The 20,723-nt window shown below is 49.0% G+C and overlaps 2 protein-coding genes across 2 annotated transcripts; one reads left to right on the forward strand and one right to left on the reverse strand.

The window, feature by feature from the left end:
- Positions 1-1,964: 1,964 nt before the first annotated feature.
- Positions 1,965-14,056, reverse strand: TMEM127 (transmembrane protein 127). The gene is made up of 4 exons (XM_063078848.1): positions 13,940-14,056; positions 13,233-13,550; positions 5,383-5,547; positions 1,965-4,448 (listed from the first exon to the last, which is right to left on the reverse strand). The coding sequence occupies exons 2-4, from the start codon at positions 13,474-13,476 to the stop codon at positions 4,141-4,143; spliced, it is 717 nt and encodes a 238-aa protein (XP_062934918.1). The 5' UTR covers positions 13,477-13,550; positions 13,940-14,056; the 3' UTR covers positions 1,965-4,140.
- Positions 13,515-20,150, forward strand: CIAO1 (cytosolic iron-sulfur assembly component 1). The gene is made up of 8 exons (XM_063078847.1): positions 13,515-13,590; positions 14,276-14,560; positions 15,129-15,277; positions 15,430-15,541; positions 15,648-15,736; positions 15,981-16,182; positions 16,793-16,880; positions 17,757-20,150. The coding sequence occupies exons 2-8, from the start codon at positions 14,422-14,424 to the stop codon at positions 17,995-17,997; spliced, it is 1,020 nt and encodes a 339-aa protein (XP_062934917.1). The 5' UTR covers positions 13,515-13,590; positions 14,276-14,421; the 3' UTR covers positions 17,998-20,150.
- The last annotated feature ends 573 nt before the right edge of the window (positions 20,151-20,723 follow it).

Here is a 20,723-nt window from a genome sequence, read left to right on the forward strand (position 1 = left end):
AAGTGAAATAAGCCGGGCACAGAAAGAGAAATACTGCATGTCCTCGTAAGTGGGAGGAGAGAGAATGAATCACAATAATACATTGAACTTAAAAAAAAGAGAGAGAGAGAGAAAAGAACTGTGGTTATTAGAGGTGGGAAAGGGGGAGAAAGATGGGGGTTAGTGAGAAATTAGTTAAGAGTCACAAAGACTGATTACGTTTTGTAAACATCAGTATACTGGTTATCCTGATTTGATCACCACATGTTGTATACATGTATTGATATTCATTTCTGTACCCCGCAAATATATATAATCATTTAAGTTTCAATAAAAAAACTAAAAAATGATAATAGACAAAAAGAAAACAAAGACATTTTCTTTTCTCCATATACTTTCCAACCCCCATTAAAATGCTACTCCCACACAAAAATGCAGTGGAAGAGGAAAGACTGTAGACTATTTAGAAACAAGGGCCATAATGTTTGAGTCTTTTGTGTCTCCCCACAGAAACTTTGGCCCATTAATGTAGTGGCTCAGAGTGCGGACATCTGTAGGTGAGATGCCAGCTGAAGACTCTCTAGTTATCCTGTGGAAATTGCCCTCCTCCCAGATGTAGCCACTTCTGCCTGTTCCCCAAGGTCCTCTTCTCGCGGCCCTTTATGTCCCACAGCTTCACGTGTGTGAGCGCCTCTCGTCTGCACCGCTGATGCCTCTTTTCACCTGCAACGTGGTGGGTCAGCAGGGACTGGGGCTCCTGGGTTCCCTACTCCAGCACCTGGCTGAGACACTGGGGCCACCTCTGACTGCTCTCTTCCCTTCTACCAGGTCACAAGTCCTCCACACCATGTCCTATCTGTCCTACAACTGCAGACGCTTCCACTTAACACCAGGCACATTGTCACCAGCCATTAAAATCCCTTCTCGACCCTGCCCCCCGGGCTCCCCACTGCTTTTGCTGCACTAGATGAGCTCCTCACCTTTCTCACCTCTTCTTCACCACATCCTGGCCACCAGTGTGCTTTTGCTCTTGCCATTCCCTCAGCGGGAACGCCCACCCCCTTCCACCCCACTTCAAGCCTGGCTTGAGCTGCCCCCTCCAGGGAACCTTTTGTAATCACTCAGGTCCAGAACCAGCCTCCCCTGTGGGCACAGCACTTTTCCCAGCTGTCTAGGAGACACTCGCTTTGCTTTGCCTTTCTGTGGACAAGTCCATCTCCTGGACTAAGGACATGCATTCCTTGGAGACAGGCCCCCGTCAGTCATCATGTTCCTCTCATGAGGCCGGTGGTGCACACTGGAGGGGCTCTTCACAAATGTCTGAATGGACACGAAATGAGAGAGGACACACTCCTGGCTCCTGAGAAAGATGTATGCTCTCCCCAGGGATAAAAAAAAGAACTGTAAATGGGCTTCTCCCCAAAGGGAGCCCAATGCTCTTTTATTGTGATATACACTTGGGGCACGGTGTGTGGGCTGAATGTATAAGGGAATGAGTGAGTGTACGGAGGCCAACCATGCAGGCCTGGCACTGCCCCTGAAGAGCTTCTCCACAGGTAATGCTCCTCCCATGCCTCGCCCACTAGGTATCATTCCTAGGCTTTCAAAGAAAGCAGTTTCTTCTGCAGGCCACAGCCTGAGGAGTCTGTTTCTTCCCACACATAGCTAGAGGTTCAGAAGCAGCTCTCTCTTCTGCAGCTCACCGGGGGATGCAGAAAAAAGAGCTCGGAGTTCCGAGGCGAGGACTTGGGCAGGAGTCATCTACTGTTCCTACCTGTGGGACCTAGAAATTTCCTGTGTGGAAGTTGTCAGAATGAGGAGGCTCCTGGAGGTGAAAATGCCATGTGTGGAATAGGCACATGCCAAGTCCCTCTGAACTTTCTTTTAAATTATAAGCCTCATCAATGTCACCTGCTTCTCTGAGAAAAAGTGAACAAACCAAATCAGGAAAATTACAACACAAAAATGACAGGCAGCCATTGGCATTTACATTCTTATTTGTGGTGGTTTCTGGTTTTTTCGTTTTGTTTTGCTTTTTAATTTTTTTCCTAGAAAAAAAAAATACAACCAGGGGAATTTATATTGACAAACTATTAGTGTCAGGATGGCAGGGGAAAAGAGAAAGAAAGACCAAAGGCATGGGAAGCTAATAAAAAATGGGTTCTGAATCACACAGAATGGTCCACAGGGTCATGTCCAAGTCCTCATGAGATGACCAGTCACTTTGGCATGCGTGTTCGGTGACCAGTCTTCTGGTCTGCCTACTCAGATGCCCATGGTTGGAAAAAGCTGGCCATACCAGGGAAATCTGCCAATAACAAACTCAGGACTTTACAGAAAGACAGAATGAATTCAGCTCCTTGGCTTTGTGCTCAGGTATCAATCAGCAGCCTTTGTTGCCTAAGAGAGGAGTCTGGAAGAGTGGAAGAGTCACCTTGGGACACACTTTGACATCACAGAAGTGAACTCCAAGACTTACTCGTGTGTAGATGTGGTCTTCACCACCCACACAGGCATCTGTCCAGACATCCCAGTCAATCTGGCCAAAGATGTATAGGGACATGACAGTCACTGTGTAGCCACAGCTCAGTATCAGTGTCCATTCTCCAGTCTTGCTCAAATTGTCTATCACCTTAAGGGTGGGTGGAAATTCAAATCCATCTCCTTTTCAGCTCTGCTCTGAACAGTGATTCCAAAGGAGCTAGTAATTTAACAAGGACAGCGTGGCCACCTGGATCCACACTGAAGCTCTCTCAAGTTTTGCCCATTTTATGCCCCAGATCTCAGGGTAGAACATTCAGCCAGATTCAAAGCAAACAGGGTAGCTAGAGTGATGGCCAGGCAAAAAAGAGCCAACAGCACACAGCAAGACCAGAGTACATTCAAGGGAGAGGGGCACGTAGCCAGCTGTAGCCCCAAGCCACAGTCTAGGGGACAGGCTGAGTCTGAAGGATACCTCCAGGCCTGCTAGTCTTACAAGGTGGTTCTGACACCTCACATGATGGGGCCCCACTGGTTTTAAATTCCTATGTGGAGAGTGGTGGGTTCATGCCCTGCTGTGGCCTCTGTTCCTAAACTGAGGCCAGGTTATATCTCAGTGCCGCAGTCCTGAGGAGCACCACGCTGGCCCGCCTGCCAGGCCACAGTCCTCAGCCCCTCAGGGGCCATGTAGCTCTGGGTTCCACAGGAAGGCCCCAGGGAGCCACAGTAATTGGAGAGAAGGAGCAAGGGAAGAGAGGCTGCATTCTGCTGGAGACTCAGGGAGGAACTTGGAAGGAGCTATGGGCAAAAATATTGCAGAGCTAAAGGGAATGGGATACATTTCTGAAAAATGACAACAGCCTTGTCCCTATGTTAAAAAGAGAATATTGCTGTTGCTTGGTTTTATCTGTTCCGTTTAAAACCACTCAAATTTTAAAAGGTGAAGGGGGTAAGGGATGTGGTCCCCTCCACTCTGATCCTTTATAGGCACCAGGAGGCCTCAGTCTCATACCAGGTTCTGCTCTCCTTGCCTGGGCTCCAGCCACATGAAGCAAAGGCAGGGCAGGAGAGTGACTGCTCTGCTTTCCCAACAGCAATTCCTTCTCCCCATAAGACCAGAACACATGTGAGGACAAGTCCAAAGACTAAAGTGCAGAGAATTCCACGGAATGGGCAGCCCGGTACTGGGGCACTCCAAGAAGAAATGGGGGGTGGGGGGAGGGTATGTCAGCCCAGAGCTACAGCCGTGGAACAAACGTTGATCCTTGTGAAGTGAGATTGCAGGGTACAGTCCCCTTTCCCTTGGGCTCTGCTGATACTTCTTCTATCTGGGACTGTTCACTATCAGCAGCTCCCCAAGAAAAGTCTCAGTCCCAAAGATATGGCCCACGAGGGGAGAAAACTTGTATGACCATCCCTGGTTGGTAATGACGAGTGAACATGAAAGGGCAGAAGGTGACAGGAGGGGCAACAGTGCATTATATAAAATTGATGAGCCCCAGGTTTTGAGAGCAGGGATACATGGAGAACCCTAAAGGCAGAAGCTCTCCTGGGGAAGATTTGGTGAAGATGGTCAGGATCCTACCAGTGAGGCCTGCTGGGGAAAAGAGCTCCTCTGGGTGTGAAAGGAGCTGTAGAATTGGGGGAGGGGCTGCCGAGGAAGCGAGCCCATGGTTGGCATTAGGGTGTGTAGGCGGGGGGCGGCTGGAATTGGTTGATGACCTCATACTCTGCTGGGTAGGGCTCATTCTCCTCCATCTCAGAAAGCAGCTCCAATGCCTGCTCCTCTTCCTCCGTAGGGTAGTGGCGCAGGAGGTTGGCTGCTGTGGCCAGGATTGAGGCTCCACCAGCTCCCGCCACCAGGTAGAAGCTAACAGCAAAAGTGACATAGACCTGGGAGCCATGGTACTTCTTATGTTGCTGCTGCTGGGCCAGGATGAGTTCAGAAGCCCAATAAGAAAAGCCGATGACGGTGGCACACTGCAGGACTGGAGGAGAGAGGGACGGCACAGAAAGGGGATTAGCGGGCACCCTGCAACTAGGATGCTTGAGGAACCAATCACAGCCCCTCTACTCAAACCCTCAGAGAACCTGCCCAGCTCCAGACCCTGTAAGGAGCTCTCTTGACCACAGGATTCTTGGCCTGGAGCTAGAGACAGCTGCCTGACCCCATCTAGACCAGTCAGATTCTCTCTGTGTTAAGAATTTGCAATTGGAATACTAAGGCCACTAGGAACAGATAAGGTCATGCAGTTTGGGAACTGGAGGCAGCACCATCACAAGTCAAATGGACACAATGGCCCAGTCACGCGGGAGGAGAGCAGCCGCGTACAAGCAGGGAAGGTTGGTCTGTGGGGAAGCAGAAGATGGAGAGGAGAGATCCCAGCCATGTGCTCCAGGGGAGACATGGGGAGACAGCCTGGTTCCTTCCTGCTCATCCCAGGTCCTCAGCTCAGCTAAGCTTCAAATGCTGGTTTTACTTTTTTTTTTTTTTTTTTTTAAAAGATGACCGGTAAGGGGATCTTAACCCTTGACTTGGTGTTGTGAGCACCACGCTCAGCCAGTGAGCAAACCGGCCATCCGTATATGGGATCCGAACCCGGGGCCTTGGTGTTCAGCACCACACTCTCCCGAGTGAGCCACAGGCCGGCCCCAAATGCTGGTTTTAGAGAGCCATGAGATTCCTTGTGGAATTCTAACAACACTCCTCTCTCCAGCTGGGCTGAGTAGGATTATGATCCTGGCAAGTGTACACGCAAATGCTGAAGCAAGCTGTTTATAAGCGCTGATGCTCTGTAAAAGGCTAGAGCTTTTCACATGAGCACCTGGCACAGAGTCTGCTCATAGAAATCCGAGTCCCCACCTGCTACTGCAGACAGTACGCACGATTCCTCCCCAACTGTGAGCAGGCCCTGGGCTTACCAGTGAGGATATGGGCGAAGGCATAGCGACGGGTGATCTTCAGGGCTGGATGCTTGGGCCCAAAGACATCAAGAAGGAATGCGGAGAGACTACACAGGATGCCCAGGAAGCAGAAGGCAGCAATGACCCGCAGGAGCAGCACTGTCTGGGGATTCATGCAGAACTCTGTGGGGGAGAACCAAATCTTCAGGGCCCCAAGCAACAGCCTGGTGCAGGAAGTCCCCACCTGGGAGTGAGCTCCATACCCCCCACCACAGTCTTGGTGAGCCCAAGGAGGACTGGAGGGCACTGTCTTAGCTCCTATCCCAGCTGGTCTGCAGAGGAGCTGGAACAGCCTCCACATTAGCAGACAGGAGTCCCGGGTCACTGCTCCCATGTACCTCATGTCCTTCTCTTTCCAACAAGACTAGTCTCTGTGCCGGAGTCCACTTCACTGTACTTGCCATGCTCTTCTCACCGTTTTTAAAGATCTTGACAGTTAATCTGGCATGTTAACCAATTCTGCTAATGGATGCTTTGGGCTGGCAGGAAAAGCCCATTGACTTCTGAGCTGAGACAGCCAGAGGTCAATCAATATCGAGTCTCCATTTACTTACCCATTCATTATGTGTTTGTTCCAAAAAGAAGTTGAATTTGAAGACACTATGCTAAGTGAAATAAGCCAAACACAGAAGGACAAATACTGTATGATTCCACTTGTATGAGATACCTAGAATAGTGAAATTCAGAGAGAGAAAGCAGGATGGTGGTTGCCAGGGGCCGGCGGAAGGGGAGAACAGGGAGTTATTTAATATGTACAGAGCTCCAATTTAGAATGATGAAAAAGTTCTAGAAGTGGATAGTGGTGGTGCATGCACAGTGTGAACATACTGTGTGTCACTGAACTGTACACTTAACAATCCTTAAAATGGTAAATTGTATGTGCATTTTACCACAGTAAAAAATAAAATAAAGGAAAAAAGGTGAAGCAGTAGAAAGGTATAACTACAAGAATTACATAAATTAGGAAAAATGGTAGACTGTACTGTCACATTTATTTTTTGCTCCCTCCCCACACCCTACCAGAGCAAAAGAAAAGAATTTTTTTAAAAAGCATAAACTCACACAAAGAGAAAGGAAGTGCAAAACAAAATTCTGGAAACTGGAAAATAAAGGAACTTAGAACTACTTAGAACTGACTCAGCAAACTGGCTAGAGCTGAAGTATAAGCCAGCAGTGGGAAAAGCTCCTTAAGAAGCACTAGATTTACACTACAGAAAGCCCAAAAGGCTCAAAAAAATGGACAACACCGAGGTGTGTATGCTCTACCAAAATAAGGGAGTATACCAAGGAAAAGGAAGATGCTGAAACAGGAGACACAACATTCAAGGAAGGGAGATCCCAGGTTAACCACCATGTACCAGACATGCAGACCAATTTATGTTCCCTTCCAGCACTTTAATCCTTTTTTAAAAAAATTTCAACTAGACAACACTGTCAATCTCCTTTGATAGCTTTGCAAACTGCCATAGCTCCCAGAAGCACACGATAGAATAAAGGCTATCCAAAAAGAAACCAGGCCATGATTAAGTATTTTAAGCCTTAATAAAAAGTAGAAAATGGGCCTTAACTTCCTCTCCCTCCTTTTCCAGCCATTGGCAAGCCCTTCTTTCATTTAGGCCCTAGCTCACCAAGTGATTTAGGAGAATTTGGAAAGGGCTGGCAAGAGTCAGGCTATCGGCTTGTTTCCCAAATCTTGATCTCAGGTTGAGAGTCTGTGGGGTGGTGATCATCAATCTCTAGTGCACATCCAAATCATTGGGGTGCTAGTTGAAAGCATGTTCCCAGGCCCCCAGAGAGTCTGAGTTCTAGGTCTAGAGCAGGGTCTAGGAACCTGGATTCTAACAAGCAGTCCAGACAGTCCCCATGCAGGTCGTCCAAGTACTACACTCTAAGACACACTGGTCCCAGACCTTAGAGGAATGTTGCCTGATGAAGGAAAGTCCAAGAACCTGGGGAGGGGACCTAAACCCAACAAAGCAGACTCAACCCAACAGATGCTGGCATCATGGGATCTTGGGCAGAGGGAGGCCCTGGGCCTTTGTGACTGTGCATGCCTACCCTGCCTCAGGCCCAGAATTCACCAAACAGATGCTGGCTGGGCCCAGACAAGGCTCATATGCCTTTGTCTGGCTTCGGGTCACCCACCAAGCTGCCCTCAGAGCTATCTGTCATGACCTTTTGTGTGCTGACCATCTGTTTTGGGCCCAAGCATCCAGCCTGGGTAACTGCCTACTGCCAGGAAGCTTGCCCACGCATTAGCCCTGCCAACAACCACACTCAGCCTTCCTTTTCTCTAGCCCTGCATGGCCTAAGACAGTGCTGTGGGCCTGAAAGAGCCTAAAAACTCACAGAGCATCACTGAAAGAAAAGCTCTAGAACACAGGCTGTCCCCTGGCTTTACTCTGAATATTGTTAAAAGCTCTCTGAGATAGTTCTTTTGGGGTCCACGCGGCATTTGGCAGTGATGGGGCCGGATGAATGTGTTCTAGTGCTTCCAAGAATAACCTGCCAGAGGCAGGGTATAAGTGCTTACATCACATGCTGTTCTGCAGCAGGCTGGTCAGATTCCACTAGCGCTCAGAGTGAAGGACTAATGCATGTGTTCTCTTTCTTCAGCTGGATGGTGAGCACAAGGATGTTTATTTTAATATCCTTAAAATATACACCTATTATATATGAGGGGGTCTTCAAAAAGTTCATGGAAATATTCATATTATTTTTTAATTCTGTTTTTCACAAACTTTTTGAAGTACCCTTGTACACTCCTACGTGTCTTATGTTTTATAATACATTTGTTTTAACAAGAAGACATGCCCATGATAAAGAGCTTCAGCGAGGACATCCCTCCCCTTCCAGATGTCTACCTGTCCCTCTTTGAGACAGAAATTGTTGAAGGTGCCTTGCATACTCCGGGAATAGCTAGTGCACACAGATGGTCAAATGTTATACTAGTTCATCCTCACTGCCACCCTGGGGGATTCATCACACAGCTCAGAGGAGGGGTCAGAGGCTCAAGGAGGTTAAGTGACTTCCTCCAGTTCACACAGTGTAGAGCTAGGCTCCAACCTGTGTCAGGCTCCCCTGTGCTGCTCAGAATCACCAAGCACCAGACTCAGCCACTTAATTTTTCCCTGATGAAGATAATCAATCAATCTCTTAAAGAGCTGTACTTAAATGAAGGGTCAAAAGCTAATATAAATGCTGTCAGAGTCATCCTCAGAGCCAGCAGCTGCTGAGCTCACTGAAGGAACAGCGTAAAGCACGAAATCTCAAAAAACAAAAAAGGCTGGCGTCACTAAGCAATGAAAAGAGCTCAAAGGAGAATTATTGGGCAAAACCTTGGCGTGGTGCCTCAACTTTTGCAGCACTGGGGCCATCAGAGTGCTCTTGGAAGTGGCGGGGATACCATAAAGGCTCTGGACATGGTGCCAAATCCTAGGCCTACCACAGATGTGTTACCTTGAGCATGTCACTTGACTGCCCTTGGCCTCTGTTCTCCCATCAATCATGTGAAATAACAATACCTGCCCCACCCACCACAGGGGTGCACTAAGAGGGTGGGCTGACGCTGTGCCCATGAAAGAACAGCCACCTGTACTGTTTGTGGGCCACTAACCGGGGCTGTTTCAGCTGGGCCACAGCAGCGCCACCCCAGCATGTCTTTCCTTCCTACACCAAGACTTCTTCAACCACACATGTCAGCCATTGGGGGCCAGAGAAGGAGCCCACTAAAGCCAGACTAAAGATCTGCCCCACCAAAGTGACAATGTGGTACAGAGACGGGGCTTCTGACCTAAGCCTCAAACAAGTTTTGTTTCAATGTAACTGCCTGTTCTCCACTCCAAAGCCGTGGTAACCCCTCAGGTTTGGAGGGAAAGCCCAATGTGAACTTCCCTTTGGGTGATGCCCAAGAGCTTGCCCCACACCACAGAGGGTCACAGAGCACAGAGGAAGGATAGGCAGAGTTATCCCAAACATGCATAGAACCCAGCTCAGAGACCCTCCTGGCGTCAGTATCTCAACATCTTTCTCTCCTCCATCCCTAGACATCAGTAAGGCAGGGAGAGCAACACATACCTGCTCCCTTGAGAGGAGAAACAAAACCCGCAAAGGTTATTTTATTTGTGGGACAGAAATGGCACATAAATTCTTTAAATTCAAGACAGTGGTACGGTTCAATACACCCTGGCAAGACACACAACACGGCCTATCCTCCAGTTGTGCTCTGGCCTGTTTATTTTGGTAAACACTGCTTGACTGTCCCCTGTAGTCATCAGAGAAGAAGGCAGCTGCTGTGTAATAGGATCCCAAGGAACTGACTTTGCTCAAGGTCATGGTGAGTCACCGGGCTGGATCTGTTTTGAAGGCCTCGGCTCTTCCTGTCTACCTGCTCATTGCTCTAAGCCCTCCTGACCCACACAGGCTGCAGGCAGAAAGGCTAAAGAGGCTTCTGACCAGCTCTTTGCTTCTGTCCCATTTCCTTCCCCCATCACTGGAGTTCCCTATGAGTTAGAGCCACTTCCTCACTGCCCCATTCCCTCTGTTTGCATCTGTCCCACCCACACAGCCTCTCCCCACTGTGACTTTTTAAGCTTCCAGACAGGCCTCTGACACAGGCTTCCAACAGGGCCCTCTAGTGCCCAGCTGGGTCATTCTACAGATACCATTGGTCCTAGCCGAGCTTCCTCTAAGGACAAGCCCCGCAGGACCTGGCAGTGCGGCTGCATCAGTCACCACCCCTTGGGCGCACAGGCCCTCCCTGGAAGGCCCTTGATCTTCCAATGGCTGTTGTCAATCATGATTCACCTGACTTCTAATCACAAACTTCCTCATTCTTCAAAGATGCTTCCTGAGACTGTTGCTGACACTGCCCTTTGCTGGCAACATGTAAAAGGCAGAAAGGGTCTGGGGTTCAGAAGGAACGATGATCTGGGTTCCCTCTGCTGGGAGCCAACAGAGGTCTGAGCACATCTCAGGACCTGAGCACATCTCAGGACCTGAGCGCATCTCAGGAACTGGGCCTGGGTTGAAGAGCGGTGTGAGAAGCCGGCACCCCTTGGGGGAGCAGAAGAATTCAGGATGGAGACTTTTGAGCCAGTCTGCATTTGCTAAAGCCTCCAGGGCTCTGTGAATGACAGCAGGAGAGCGAGTGGCTTTAACACTGAGCGACAAGGAATAAAAAAGCACAGCTTTGGCTGAGCTTGTGATAAAAACTCAACTCAAAGAGGAAAATGATAAGCCATGGGCAGCTCTGATGGAAGGAAAAAGAAACTCAGAGTGCACTAAGATGTGGTGGTAAGAGTGTGGATTCTGGAGTTCACATGACTAGGATGAGCTATGTGCCCTTGAGCTAATCACAAACTCCCTAAGCTGAGACCTTTGTGAAGTGGGGCTGATGACATTACCTACCAAATAAAGGTGTTGTCTAGGAGAAACTAAAAGCAGGCACGGAATGTGCTTAGTGTAATGCCAGTGTGTGCCACTCGGGTGGGGGCTAAGAAATGGTAAGGCTGCTCCACAGCCTGCTGGCCCGCCCTATTCCCTGTCACGTGCTGGCAAGGTTTGTTCTCCCTCTGGAAGTCTCTCTATGTACCACATCTGTGCTCCACAGCACTGCTCCCTCCTAAGATGGGGAATACCCCCGGCTTCTAGGTCAGAACATCTGTTAGGCCCTGAGGATTGGCACAGTCACAGAGAATACCGTATGAGTGAAGGCCCACTGGGTACCAAAAAACCAACAGGTTCAGAGAAAAGGGAGAGGAGAAGAATCAGCGACCTCCTGATTCCTTGCCACCTTCTGCGTTAGCTCATCAGGAACCACTGCCAACTCTCCAAATAACGGGCACAAAGTGTTCCTAGCTTGCAATGGCCAAGAAGATGGCCACAGGCAAGCAGGCAGAAACTATACATGGGTAAAGATTCTTAAATATGTGAGCAAACGTAATGTAAAAGTTAAGAAAACATGCTTTACAAAAGACAAAATCTGGCCTGAAAAATTTCTTAGAAAGGGTAAATACATATGTGAACATAGAACCTGTACCAAGAATTTATTTTTATTTTTAACATGCCTTTGATAAGGATGCACACCAAAGTGGAATAATCATGAGATTGTTCCTTATGACAGCTGTAGTAAAACAAAGGAGAAAACCAGAAATGAGACAGACATCATATATTGGTGTCAACAGATGGAGGTAGTCTCAGCTATGCCACCCCCCCGCTGGATAGCCTTAGGGAGATCACTTTCCTGAGCCTCCTGGACCTCTGAAATAAAAATGTGGGATCAGATTTCCTCTCCCTCTGTCACATGAATTTTATGAGCCCCCCAGGGATGTCTGCAAAGGGGGAGCATTGTAAACTCTCCCAGTTTGTGGGTGACACGGAACTCTTGAAACATTGAAACACCATGGATCAGCTGCATAGGCCTGGATGAAGTGGCCAGAAGGTGGCAGCTGTGCTTCAAAAAAGGCAAGTGCAGGGGAATGCACTGAGGGGAAAACCATCCAGACTCACTTGAACTGGATGGCCTTTGTGCCATCAGCTACATACATGCCAGAGAAAAAGCTGCATATCACAAGGCCTCTGTCACATGTATAACTTTGGTTTTAACAAGCCAGCCCAGCCAAGGGTACTATTGGGGTGAAATCGGGAAACAAACCAGAAGCCCCCACCTGTTCTCTATAAAATCATTCTAAAGACTCTAAAACTCAAAAGAGAAGCAAAACATTGAGAGAACACTCAGAGAAAGACAAAATTAAGCCACAACGTTAAGGATAAGGCTTTTCAGCCTGGACCTGCAGATGGGGTATTTGATCCAATACAGAGGGGAACTTGGGCCTTTTTACCAAATCCTAGTGCCTGAATCCCTCAAGAGACAATGTGCACATATCTAACAGGAAAGGTTTCTGATAGGTGGGGCAGTAAACATCTGGAATGCATCACAGCCAGAGAGAGGCACAGGAAGGAAATATGAAGACCTTTAAGAAAGGTTCAAAAAACCTTCCGGGTAAGGAACTGTGCTGTTACTAAAGGCAGTTTGGAGTCCATCGACCATCTTCAGGGCAAAAACCAGGCAGTGCAGTACTGCTCCCCCACCACACAGCCTTTACCCTCACTACTGGAGACAGGACTGGGCAGAATGAGCTATGGGGTTTCTTGGGACAGGCCCCTGTGTAGGCTTTGGCCTCTTGCTGCCTCCAGTAAAAAGAACAGCCCCTTTCCTCTGCCTACCTGACTGGGAAGCATGATGATGAAAAAGCAATGTCACCTCAGTCGGGCACACTTGTAACGGTTCCCAGAGCCAAATTCCAACTGTTTTACTGAGGGTGGCAATGGAACTGACTTCTGATTACCTAAAACGCCATAGACCCCCTTCTCTAATAAAAATCCAAGTACCATAGAACTCTAAAATTCCTTTTAAAACCTAGTCATATTAAAAGTCCCTTTTTTCTCCATCAGTCAGTCTGCCCCAAGAAAGCTTTCCTGTATCCCACAAATTCCTTAGAAGGGGACAGCTAATTGTGATCCCTAGCACCTTTATCTTTTATCCATATACAGCGCCCTTCCTGCGGCAGAATCCTGAAATAGCAGCAGTACGGATTAGCACGGCTGTGAGTAGGTGCTTAGCTGAATAACATCAGTATTAATGAGGAGCTGGACCCCGAACAGAGCCACCTGGTGGGCAGGAACACCAGGCAGGAACGGGGCCGTTTCCTTCGACCAAATGCCTACCCCTTGACTATCTTCGCCGAAGCCCGCACCACATTCTGCCCCCCGCAGAGGCTGGGCCGGCCGGCGCGCAGCGCCCTCACCTTTCAGCAGGTCCGGGTGCACGTAGCCCAGCACGTCCGAGACTCCCAGCTCCTGGCGGGAACAGGTGCCTCCGTGGATGTGCAACCAGGCCGGCTCGGCGAGGGCGGTGCACAGCGCCGTAATGGACAGGGCGCCAGGCAGGGCCGAGGCCAGGCTGCGCTCCGGCTGCTTGGGCAGAGCGCTGCCTCCCGGGCTCCTCCGCCGGCGCCCGCCGGGCAGCCCTGCGCCTCCAGGGGCGTACATGCCCGGGGTTGCCCGCCGTCCCTCCGCGGTCGCTGCTGGTGGCCGAAGACCTTCGCGGGGCGCACAGAGCCTGCCTGTCCCGGGGAGAAGAGCAATGCTCTGGATTCGCGGCCGGTGAGGCCGGCTCGGGCTGTCAGGGCCGACACCGGAGGATTGGGGGTGGGACCGGAGGCTGAGCGAAACCCGGAGGGCTGCAGAGATTCGGGAGGCGAGGACCGGGGACTCTGGAATAGGAGTGCGGGAAGAGGACCCGGAGAGGGCGGGCCAGGCGGGGGGAGAGGGGTTACCGGGGACCGGCTACTGGTGGGGGACACACCTGGGCCCGGGATCTCGGCCAGAGGGTGCCGAGGGGCGGAGAAACAGGCTGGGCTGCGGGAATCGGGGACCGGGGACCTGGGACCGGAGCTTTGGGTGCGACCTGTGCGGAGAAAGGACCCTCCCCATGTCGCCCCTTGTTCCTTACCGGGTAGCAGGCCTCAGGACTGGGCTGGCGCCGCTCCGCCCCGTCACGGGGTTCTTAACTGCCCGGGACCGAGCGATCCCAGGCCCCAATCCCGCAACGCCCAGACAGACGCGGGTCCGATCCACTTCCGGCTTCCTCCTCCTCTGCCTCCGCCCCCTCGGCTCCCCGCCCGGTCTCCTGCGCGCGTCACGGCTTGGGCGCGCCGCCGGCTCTCTGCGCACGGCCTCACGGGTCTGGTAGTTCGAGGATGTCCCGCGATGCTTTCCGCGGGCGGTGAGGGGAGACTACAACTCCCAGAGGGCCGCGCGGCCTCAGCAGCGGGTCCTTAATTCCCAGAACATCCCGAGCCTTCGAGCGGAAGCGGGAGTTGCGGGCGGCCGCGGGATCCTAGAGTGGGCATCGCGGAGACGTACCCTGCGGGATCAGCTGTCGGCGCAGCTGACTGCGCACCCCACCTGCTCTTCACCCTCCTCCGGGCCGCCATGAAAGACTCGCTGGTGCTGCTGGGCCGGGTCCCGGCGCACCCGGACTCCCGATGCTGGTTCCTGGCCTGGAACCCCGCGGGGACCCTGCTGGCCTCGTGCGGCGGCGACCGTAGAGTCCGCATCTGGGGCACCGAGGGTAAGGCCCGGCCTAGCTGCGCGACACTGGCGCAGAGGGCTCCGCGTGCGCATAGTGAGAACGCAGCCTGCCGGGGAGGCTGACCCCAACGGGATTACGGGCCGAGGGAGAGGCGACCCTTGAATCGGACGTCAGCCACCCTGAGAAGGGTTTTTCAGGCAAAGCAGTTGGCAAGTACTGAAGCCAAAACGTCAACAGACAGGCTGGAACTGTTGCAGGAATTGTGATCGTTGCTGAGGCAGGAAAATGGGGAAAGAAGAGTGGTAGGAAAGTAGTCTGCAGAGAAACATGCAACTGGACAGTGACGTTTAAATTTTATCCCGAGGGCATTTGGGAGCCTTTGAGAGTTTTAAATCGGCAGGGTGACTCCCCAGATTTGTTTTAGAAGGATGCCTTGAGAGGAAGTAGAGTAGGTTACATCTTTGTGAAAGCGTGTTGTTAACTAAATACATTGAGCTTTGTCCCAGCTTGGCGCCAATACTAGCCCCCATTATCGAATGGCATTGATGGTGCTTCAGCACCTTATTGTTCACCCAGCTCCAGAACCTGGCCTGTCCTCTGCCTTTAGGTGACAGCTGGATCTGCAAGTCTGTCCTTTCTGAAGGCCACCAGCGCACTGTGCGGAAGGTGGCCTGGTCTCCCTGTGGGAATTACCTAGCCTCTGCCAGCTTTGATGCTACCACTTGCATTTGGAAGAAGAACCAGGATGACTTTGAGGTAACCAGGCTGGATGGGACCAGGTTGTTGCCTACTTACTCCCAGGGCTGTCTTAGGAAACCTGAGCCAACCTGGGCCAGTGGGGCTGTGCCCATGAGAAGGACCCCAGGGGTCTTAGCTGCCATTAATGCTCATCCCTTTTCCATTTTTAGTGTGTAACCACTCTTGAGGGCCATGAAAATGAGGTCAAGTCAGTGGCTTGGGCCCCATCTGGCAATCTCCTGGCCACCTGCAGCCGAGATAAGAGTGTGTGGGTCTGGGAAGGTGAGTCCAGGTCCCTCCAGGTGGAGTTGGGAACCAGCTGACAGATGTCTCCCTCTGTGTCCCTAACAAGGTTGGCTCTTGGATTCCCTTCTTTTTTCTCCCACAGTTGATGAAGAGGATGAGTATGAATGCGTTAGTGTCCTCAACTCCCATACACAGGATGTCAAGCATGTGGTTTGGCACCCGAGCCAGGAGGTAAGGGTCAGGAGAGGTCTTTTGGTGGGAAGGAACTCTGGTGGGGAGGCTTGTGCCCAGCATTCCTCTGCTCTCACCTCAATCTAGCTTTTACAGGGATCTCTTATCTGTAACCAAAACACATTAGTCCCTTTATAAAAACAGATTCCTGGGACTGTACTGTCCTAGCAGGGAGTGATATTAGAACCATAGGCATTTCCTGGGCCATACAGCCTAGTGCTGGGTCTCTGTCCCCCTTCCCCAGTTGTTAGCCTCTGCCAGCTACGATGACACAGTGAAGCTCTACCGGGAGGAAGAGGATGACTGGGTATGCTGTGCCACCCTTGAGGGCCACGAATCCACTGTGTGGAGCTTGGCTTTTGACCCCAGTGGCCAGCGCCTGGCGTCTTGCAGTGATGATCGTACCGTGCGCATCTGGCGCCAGTATCTACCAGGCAACGAACAAGGTGAGGGTCCAGTAGTACAGCTAAAGGAGATTCATCTGAAGAGGTTCAGTCTGTTAAAACACATACGTGAATTACAGTAAATTGGAGTAAAAGTAAGATGTGATGTAAGAGTGCTGAAAGAATCAGGAAAACTTTGTGGAATGGGGGCCATTTCATTCAAATTTGAAAGGCTTGTAGATTTTAAAACAAGGAGAATTTCGCACAAGAGGAGAATTCCAGGTGAAAACCCAACAGCATGAATAAGGCAACGGTGGTGGGAATGCCTTAAGCAGCAACAGTGATTCACTCAGATGGGGGGTAGGATATAAAGGATTTGGGGAGGAATTAAGTGGGTTGGGTTAGCCTTAAAGAGCAGGCTGACTAGTTAGACATAGTCTACAGCCTAACAGGGATGTTCCCTTCCCAGAATTCTGCTTTAGAAAGACCATTAGTAGCCACAGTGTGGAAAGCAGATCGATGGGAACAGGAATGGAGAGGATTTGTAATTGATTGAAGGTGGGGGTGAGGGAGGGCAGGGGAGGTTATCCTCTGCAGTGGTGCCCTTGAGTTATTCCCCTGTGGTGCCCAGGACATGGACACGTCTTAAGCTTAAGAGAAATCTGTCATGCAGGGGTGGCGTGCAGCGGCTCTGACCCCAGCTGGAAATGTATCTGCACTTTGTCTGGCTTCCACTCCAGGACGATTTATGATGTCGCATGGTAAGACCTTCATCCCCCACTCCCATATAGGAGGGATTTTAGAGAAGTCACGACCCTGTGCTTCCCTCTACCACCTTGGGAGTGCAGGTCCATGGGAATTGTGAGCAGCCACCCCGATTTCTTCAGATGAGGCCTGTCTACTATGCTGGCTTAGAGCTGGCTGGCCAAGGATTCACTGGAGCAGGTAACAGACTTAGACCCAGGCCTGTACCTGGGTTAAAATCCCAGATTGTGAGGGCTGCACCAGCCTTTGAGGTCCATTGTACCATCCAGAAATTATTACTGAATCTGTGGATTCATGGTTGAGTTTTTTATGGTTTGGTAACAGTGACTTTGCCCATATTGAGGCTGGAAAAGCTGCACCACTTATATAGGAGAGTAGGTCAGAGGGCAGTTCTGGCCCTGAGAATTGATCCTTAGGAAATAATCTGAAACAATGAAAAAAGGTGATGTGCACCCAAGCTTTATTTATATTAGTGAACACTTGGGAACAACCTATATGTATAACAGAAGTGAACTTAATAAATTGTGGTAAAATTCAATAGCCTATTATATCACTGTTAAAAGAAAGGACTAAGAATATTTCATGACGTGGGAAACTACTTAGGTTAAGTGAGAAAAATGCAATTCAGAAGTGTATGTAGTTTTTTAGGGTAATTATATTGGAGGAAAACTAAATGGAAGCATCTCAAGCCTTATGTGAGTGATATTTGTGGCTCCATATGGTCAGGTCAGCTCTTCAATAAGACTTTTAGCTGAGGCCCGAAGTTTGGGAAAACAGGACAGGGACTGTAGAGCAAATCTCTGCTACCTAATTTGCCAGGCTGGGGAGAAAAGAGCCACCTGCATACCTACTGATGCTCACGTTCCTCCCAGGTGTCAGCTGACAGGGGCCCTGGCTACAGCTTGTGGGGATGATGCGATCCGAGTGTTTGAGGAGGATCCTGGCTCAGATCCACAGCAACCCACCTTCTCCCTGACAGCCCACCTGCGTCAGGCCCATTCCCAGGATGTCAACTGTGTAGCATGGAATCCCAAGGAGCCAGGGCTGCTGGCCTCCTGCAGTGATGATGGGGAGGTGGCCTTCTGGAAGTATAAGCGGCCTGAAAGCCTCTGAGCTACCTCAGCTTTGGACAGAGTCATGGTCACCCAGAAAATGTCATGTGACTTTCCCAGCCCCTGAGAGGACGTGGAGGAGCATTCTTGACCTTCATCTAACTTGGCTCGCTTCTATTCAGACTTGGGTAGAAGTGTGGAGCCACAGAACTGCTCACCTCTTCCCCTCCTGTGACATGAGGCCCTCAGTAGAGCTACAGAACATGAGTACATTGTTGTTATGTCATAGATTGCTTGTTTTAGGGTACAGTGTTTAATTTTGGGGGCTAAGTATACCATATATAATCACCATATGTAGTAAGGGGGTGGGCCTCAGACCTTTCTGAAATTATAACCTTTATAGAAGTAATCCATCTGAGTCCCAAGTCCTATTTTATAAGGACATTCACAATTTAAAAGAATTCCATGGTGAATCCTTATCTGAAGTAGGTCCTGCTTTCCCAATTTCTGGGTAAATACTTGCATTTAAGACATTCAATTAATATTGAAGGAAATTTTTTTTCTTAATGTATATTTGTTTAGAGTAAGGGACACCTGCTTTCCCTTAGAAACCCTCATATACCTCCTGCACCATTACACTGTGATGGCAACTGGGGATACAAAAAAATGGGGAGGCTAGCTGGTTAGCTCGGTTGGTTAGTATGGTGCTGATAAGACCAAGGTCAAGGGTTCAGATCCCTGTGCCAGCCAACTAACAAAAAAAAAAAAAAAAAAGGGGGAAGACATGAACCCTAAAGGGAGGGTAATTACTGGCCACAGGTCATAACATTCTCAACAGGGATGCAAACTGGTTCTTCAGTGGGTGGCAAAAAAGTCTTTGAGACAATAGTTTGAGTCCCTCAAAGGACCACAGCACATAAATATACCATATGTCTGTGGTATTACATTTTCATGGAGGGGAATGATTAGGAAAACGATGTATGGCTCCTTAGGGGAGTGGTAATGAAAAGTTGAGAAGTGCTGCCAAATGCAATCAGTTCTTCAGTCCCAGTCAAGTTGTTTCTGACAATCTCTTCCAAATACGTTTTAATTGAGAACTGTCCCCAAAGCTACAGCCTTCACTTAACTTCTTACATTATAGAAATCGTGACCATAGATTTTTGGAAAGACAGCAGGGGCAGTACCTAAAGTAGTGGTTAAGATGTAATCTGCAGATCCCTGGGAGTCCTAAGACCCTTTCAGGGGGATGCGTGAGGTCAACTGTTGGCACCATGGCGTGAATCAAGGTGGTGGCACCAAACCATAGTCATCGTAATCTTCACTTTTACACTCACAGTAAAAGTATTGCCAGCTTCACACTTTACAGAACCAATAAAAATGATTAATTGTATTACACATTGACCCATGAAAACACTTCCAGTATTCCGTGAGGAAATGGGAAACACGCATGAAGCATCGCTGCTGCACTCTGCAGTTAAGGCTCTTATGGAAAAGCAGACATGCAGTTAAGTTGCAAGCTGAATTAGCCATGTTCTTCAAGGCATACCATTTCCACTTGAAAGAACCAGCAAATTATGGGATTTAGACTTAGCTATTTGGCTCACATTTTCTGGAATTAACAGCTTTTCACTTAACAGAAACAACTGAGTGGTGCCAATATAAAATGAAAGCTTTCAAGCAAAAATTAGAATTTTTGAACTTATATTGCCACCATGTGCTTTATTGGTGATATTATAACAAATGTGATTTCTATAATGAAATGCATCCACATTTTGAAGATCTGCATAATTTGATGAACCAATTTTCCCATGCATGATGCTACAAAATTATTCATGGGTAAGAGATTCATTCAAAGTGAGGCCAGTGGGTTGTAATGTGACAAAAGACAAGAATGCATTGATAAAGGTTCAGATTCCACAGTCTTTAAGAAACTACTCTGTAGTATCTTGGTGTAGTATCAAATAGCCACAATTACCTAAAAAGTCTATTTAAACACTCATCCCTTTTCTACCTATATATCTCTGTGAAGTCAGCTTACTTCAACTCAAACATAACAGATTGAATATAGAAGCAGCCATGAGAATCCAACTGTCTTCTATTAAACCAGACATTAAAGAATTAAACAGATTTGCAAAATTGTAAATTCTCTTCTCCCTGGATTTGTCTTGGAAGTTATTTTCCTAAAAAAATGTTGACATAATGAAGTTATTATTTTAGAAGTGAATTGTTTTAATTTTTAATATAATATCAATGGATATAACCTAGATAATAAAAGTTGTTTGGGGTTCTTAAAATGTGTATTCCTAAAAAAAACCAAAAGGTAAAACTTTGAAGGGAAAAATCTGAAGATCTGCATTACAAAATCATTTTACCAAGACTAGGTCACACCCAGCTAGTGTATTTTAATCCTCCTTCTGGGACAGGACACTGCAGAATTTCAGAATACAGACCTTGAGAAACTTCTAACCTGTGATCTATCCCCAAGGTTCAGTGTTGGCTTCTGCAGCAGTGCTGATATGTGGGTAGCATACTAAGGGGGTGGGCCAAGGTCATAGGCCTGACCAAAGAGAAGCTACCTACCAGTGTTCCCTCTTCTGAAGTGACTGAAATGGCTACAGGTGACAGCCCAACTAAAGAGCAGTTTTGTCCTCCAGAGACTCATGCTAAGCAAGATCAGTGGCTAGAAAAACAAAATCTTTTTGGCCAAGGCCTTAGGTTGGAGAAAGAAAACTTTTTTTTTTTTTTTGTCTTTTTGTGACTGGCCGTACGGCGCTCAGCCAGTGAGCA

Source organism: Cynocephalus volans, chromosome 14, assembly GCF_027409185.1.
Source record: "Cynocephalus volans isolate mCynVol1 chromosome 14, mCynVol1.pri, whole genome shotgun sequence".
Lineage (NCBI taxonomy): Eukaryota > Metazoa > Chordata > Mammalia > Dermoptera > Cynocephalidae > Cynocephalus > Cynocephalus volans.

Excerpts from the sequence above, each read along its gene's own strand:
- TMEM127 (XM_063078848.1), bottom strand. The coding sequence starts at position 13,476 with ATGTACGCCCCTGGAGGCGCAGGGCTGCCCGGCGGGCGCCGGCGGAGG. Across the intron at positions 5,548-13,232 it reads GCACCCGGACCTGCTGAAAG|AGTTCTGCATGAATCCCCAG; the intron begins GTGAGGGCGCTG and ends TCTCCCCCACAG. Across the intron at positions 4,449-5,382 it reads CTTCGCCCATATCCTCACTG|TCCTGCAGTGTGCCACCGTC; the intron begins GTAAGCCCAGGG and ends TCTCTCCTCCAG.
- CIAO1 (XM_063078847.1), top strand. The coding sequence starts at position 14,422 with ATGAAAGACTCGCTGGTGCTGCTGGGCCGGGTCCCGGCGCACCCGGAC. Across the intron at positions 15,278-15,429 it reads AGAACCAGGATGACTTTGAG|TGTGTAACCACTCTTGAGGG; the intron begins GTAACCAGGCTG and ends TTCCATTTTTAG. Across the intron at positions 15,737-15,980 it reads TTTGGCACCCGAGCCAGGAG|TTGTTAGCCTCTGCCAGCTA; the intron begins GTAAGGGTCAGG and ends CCCCTTCCCCAG.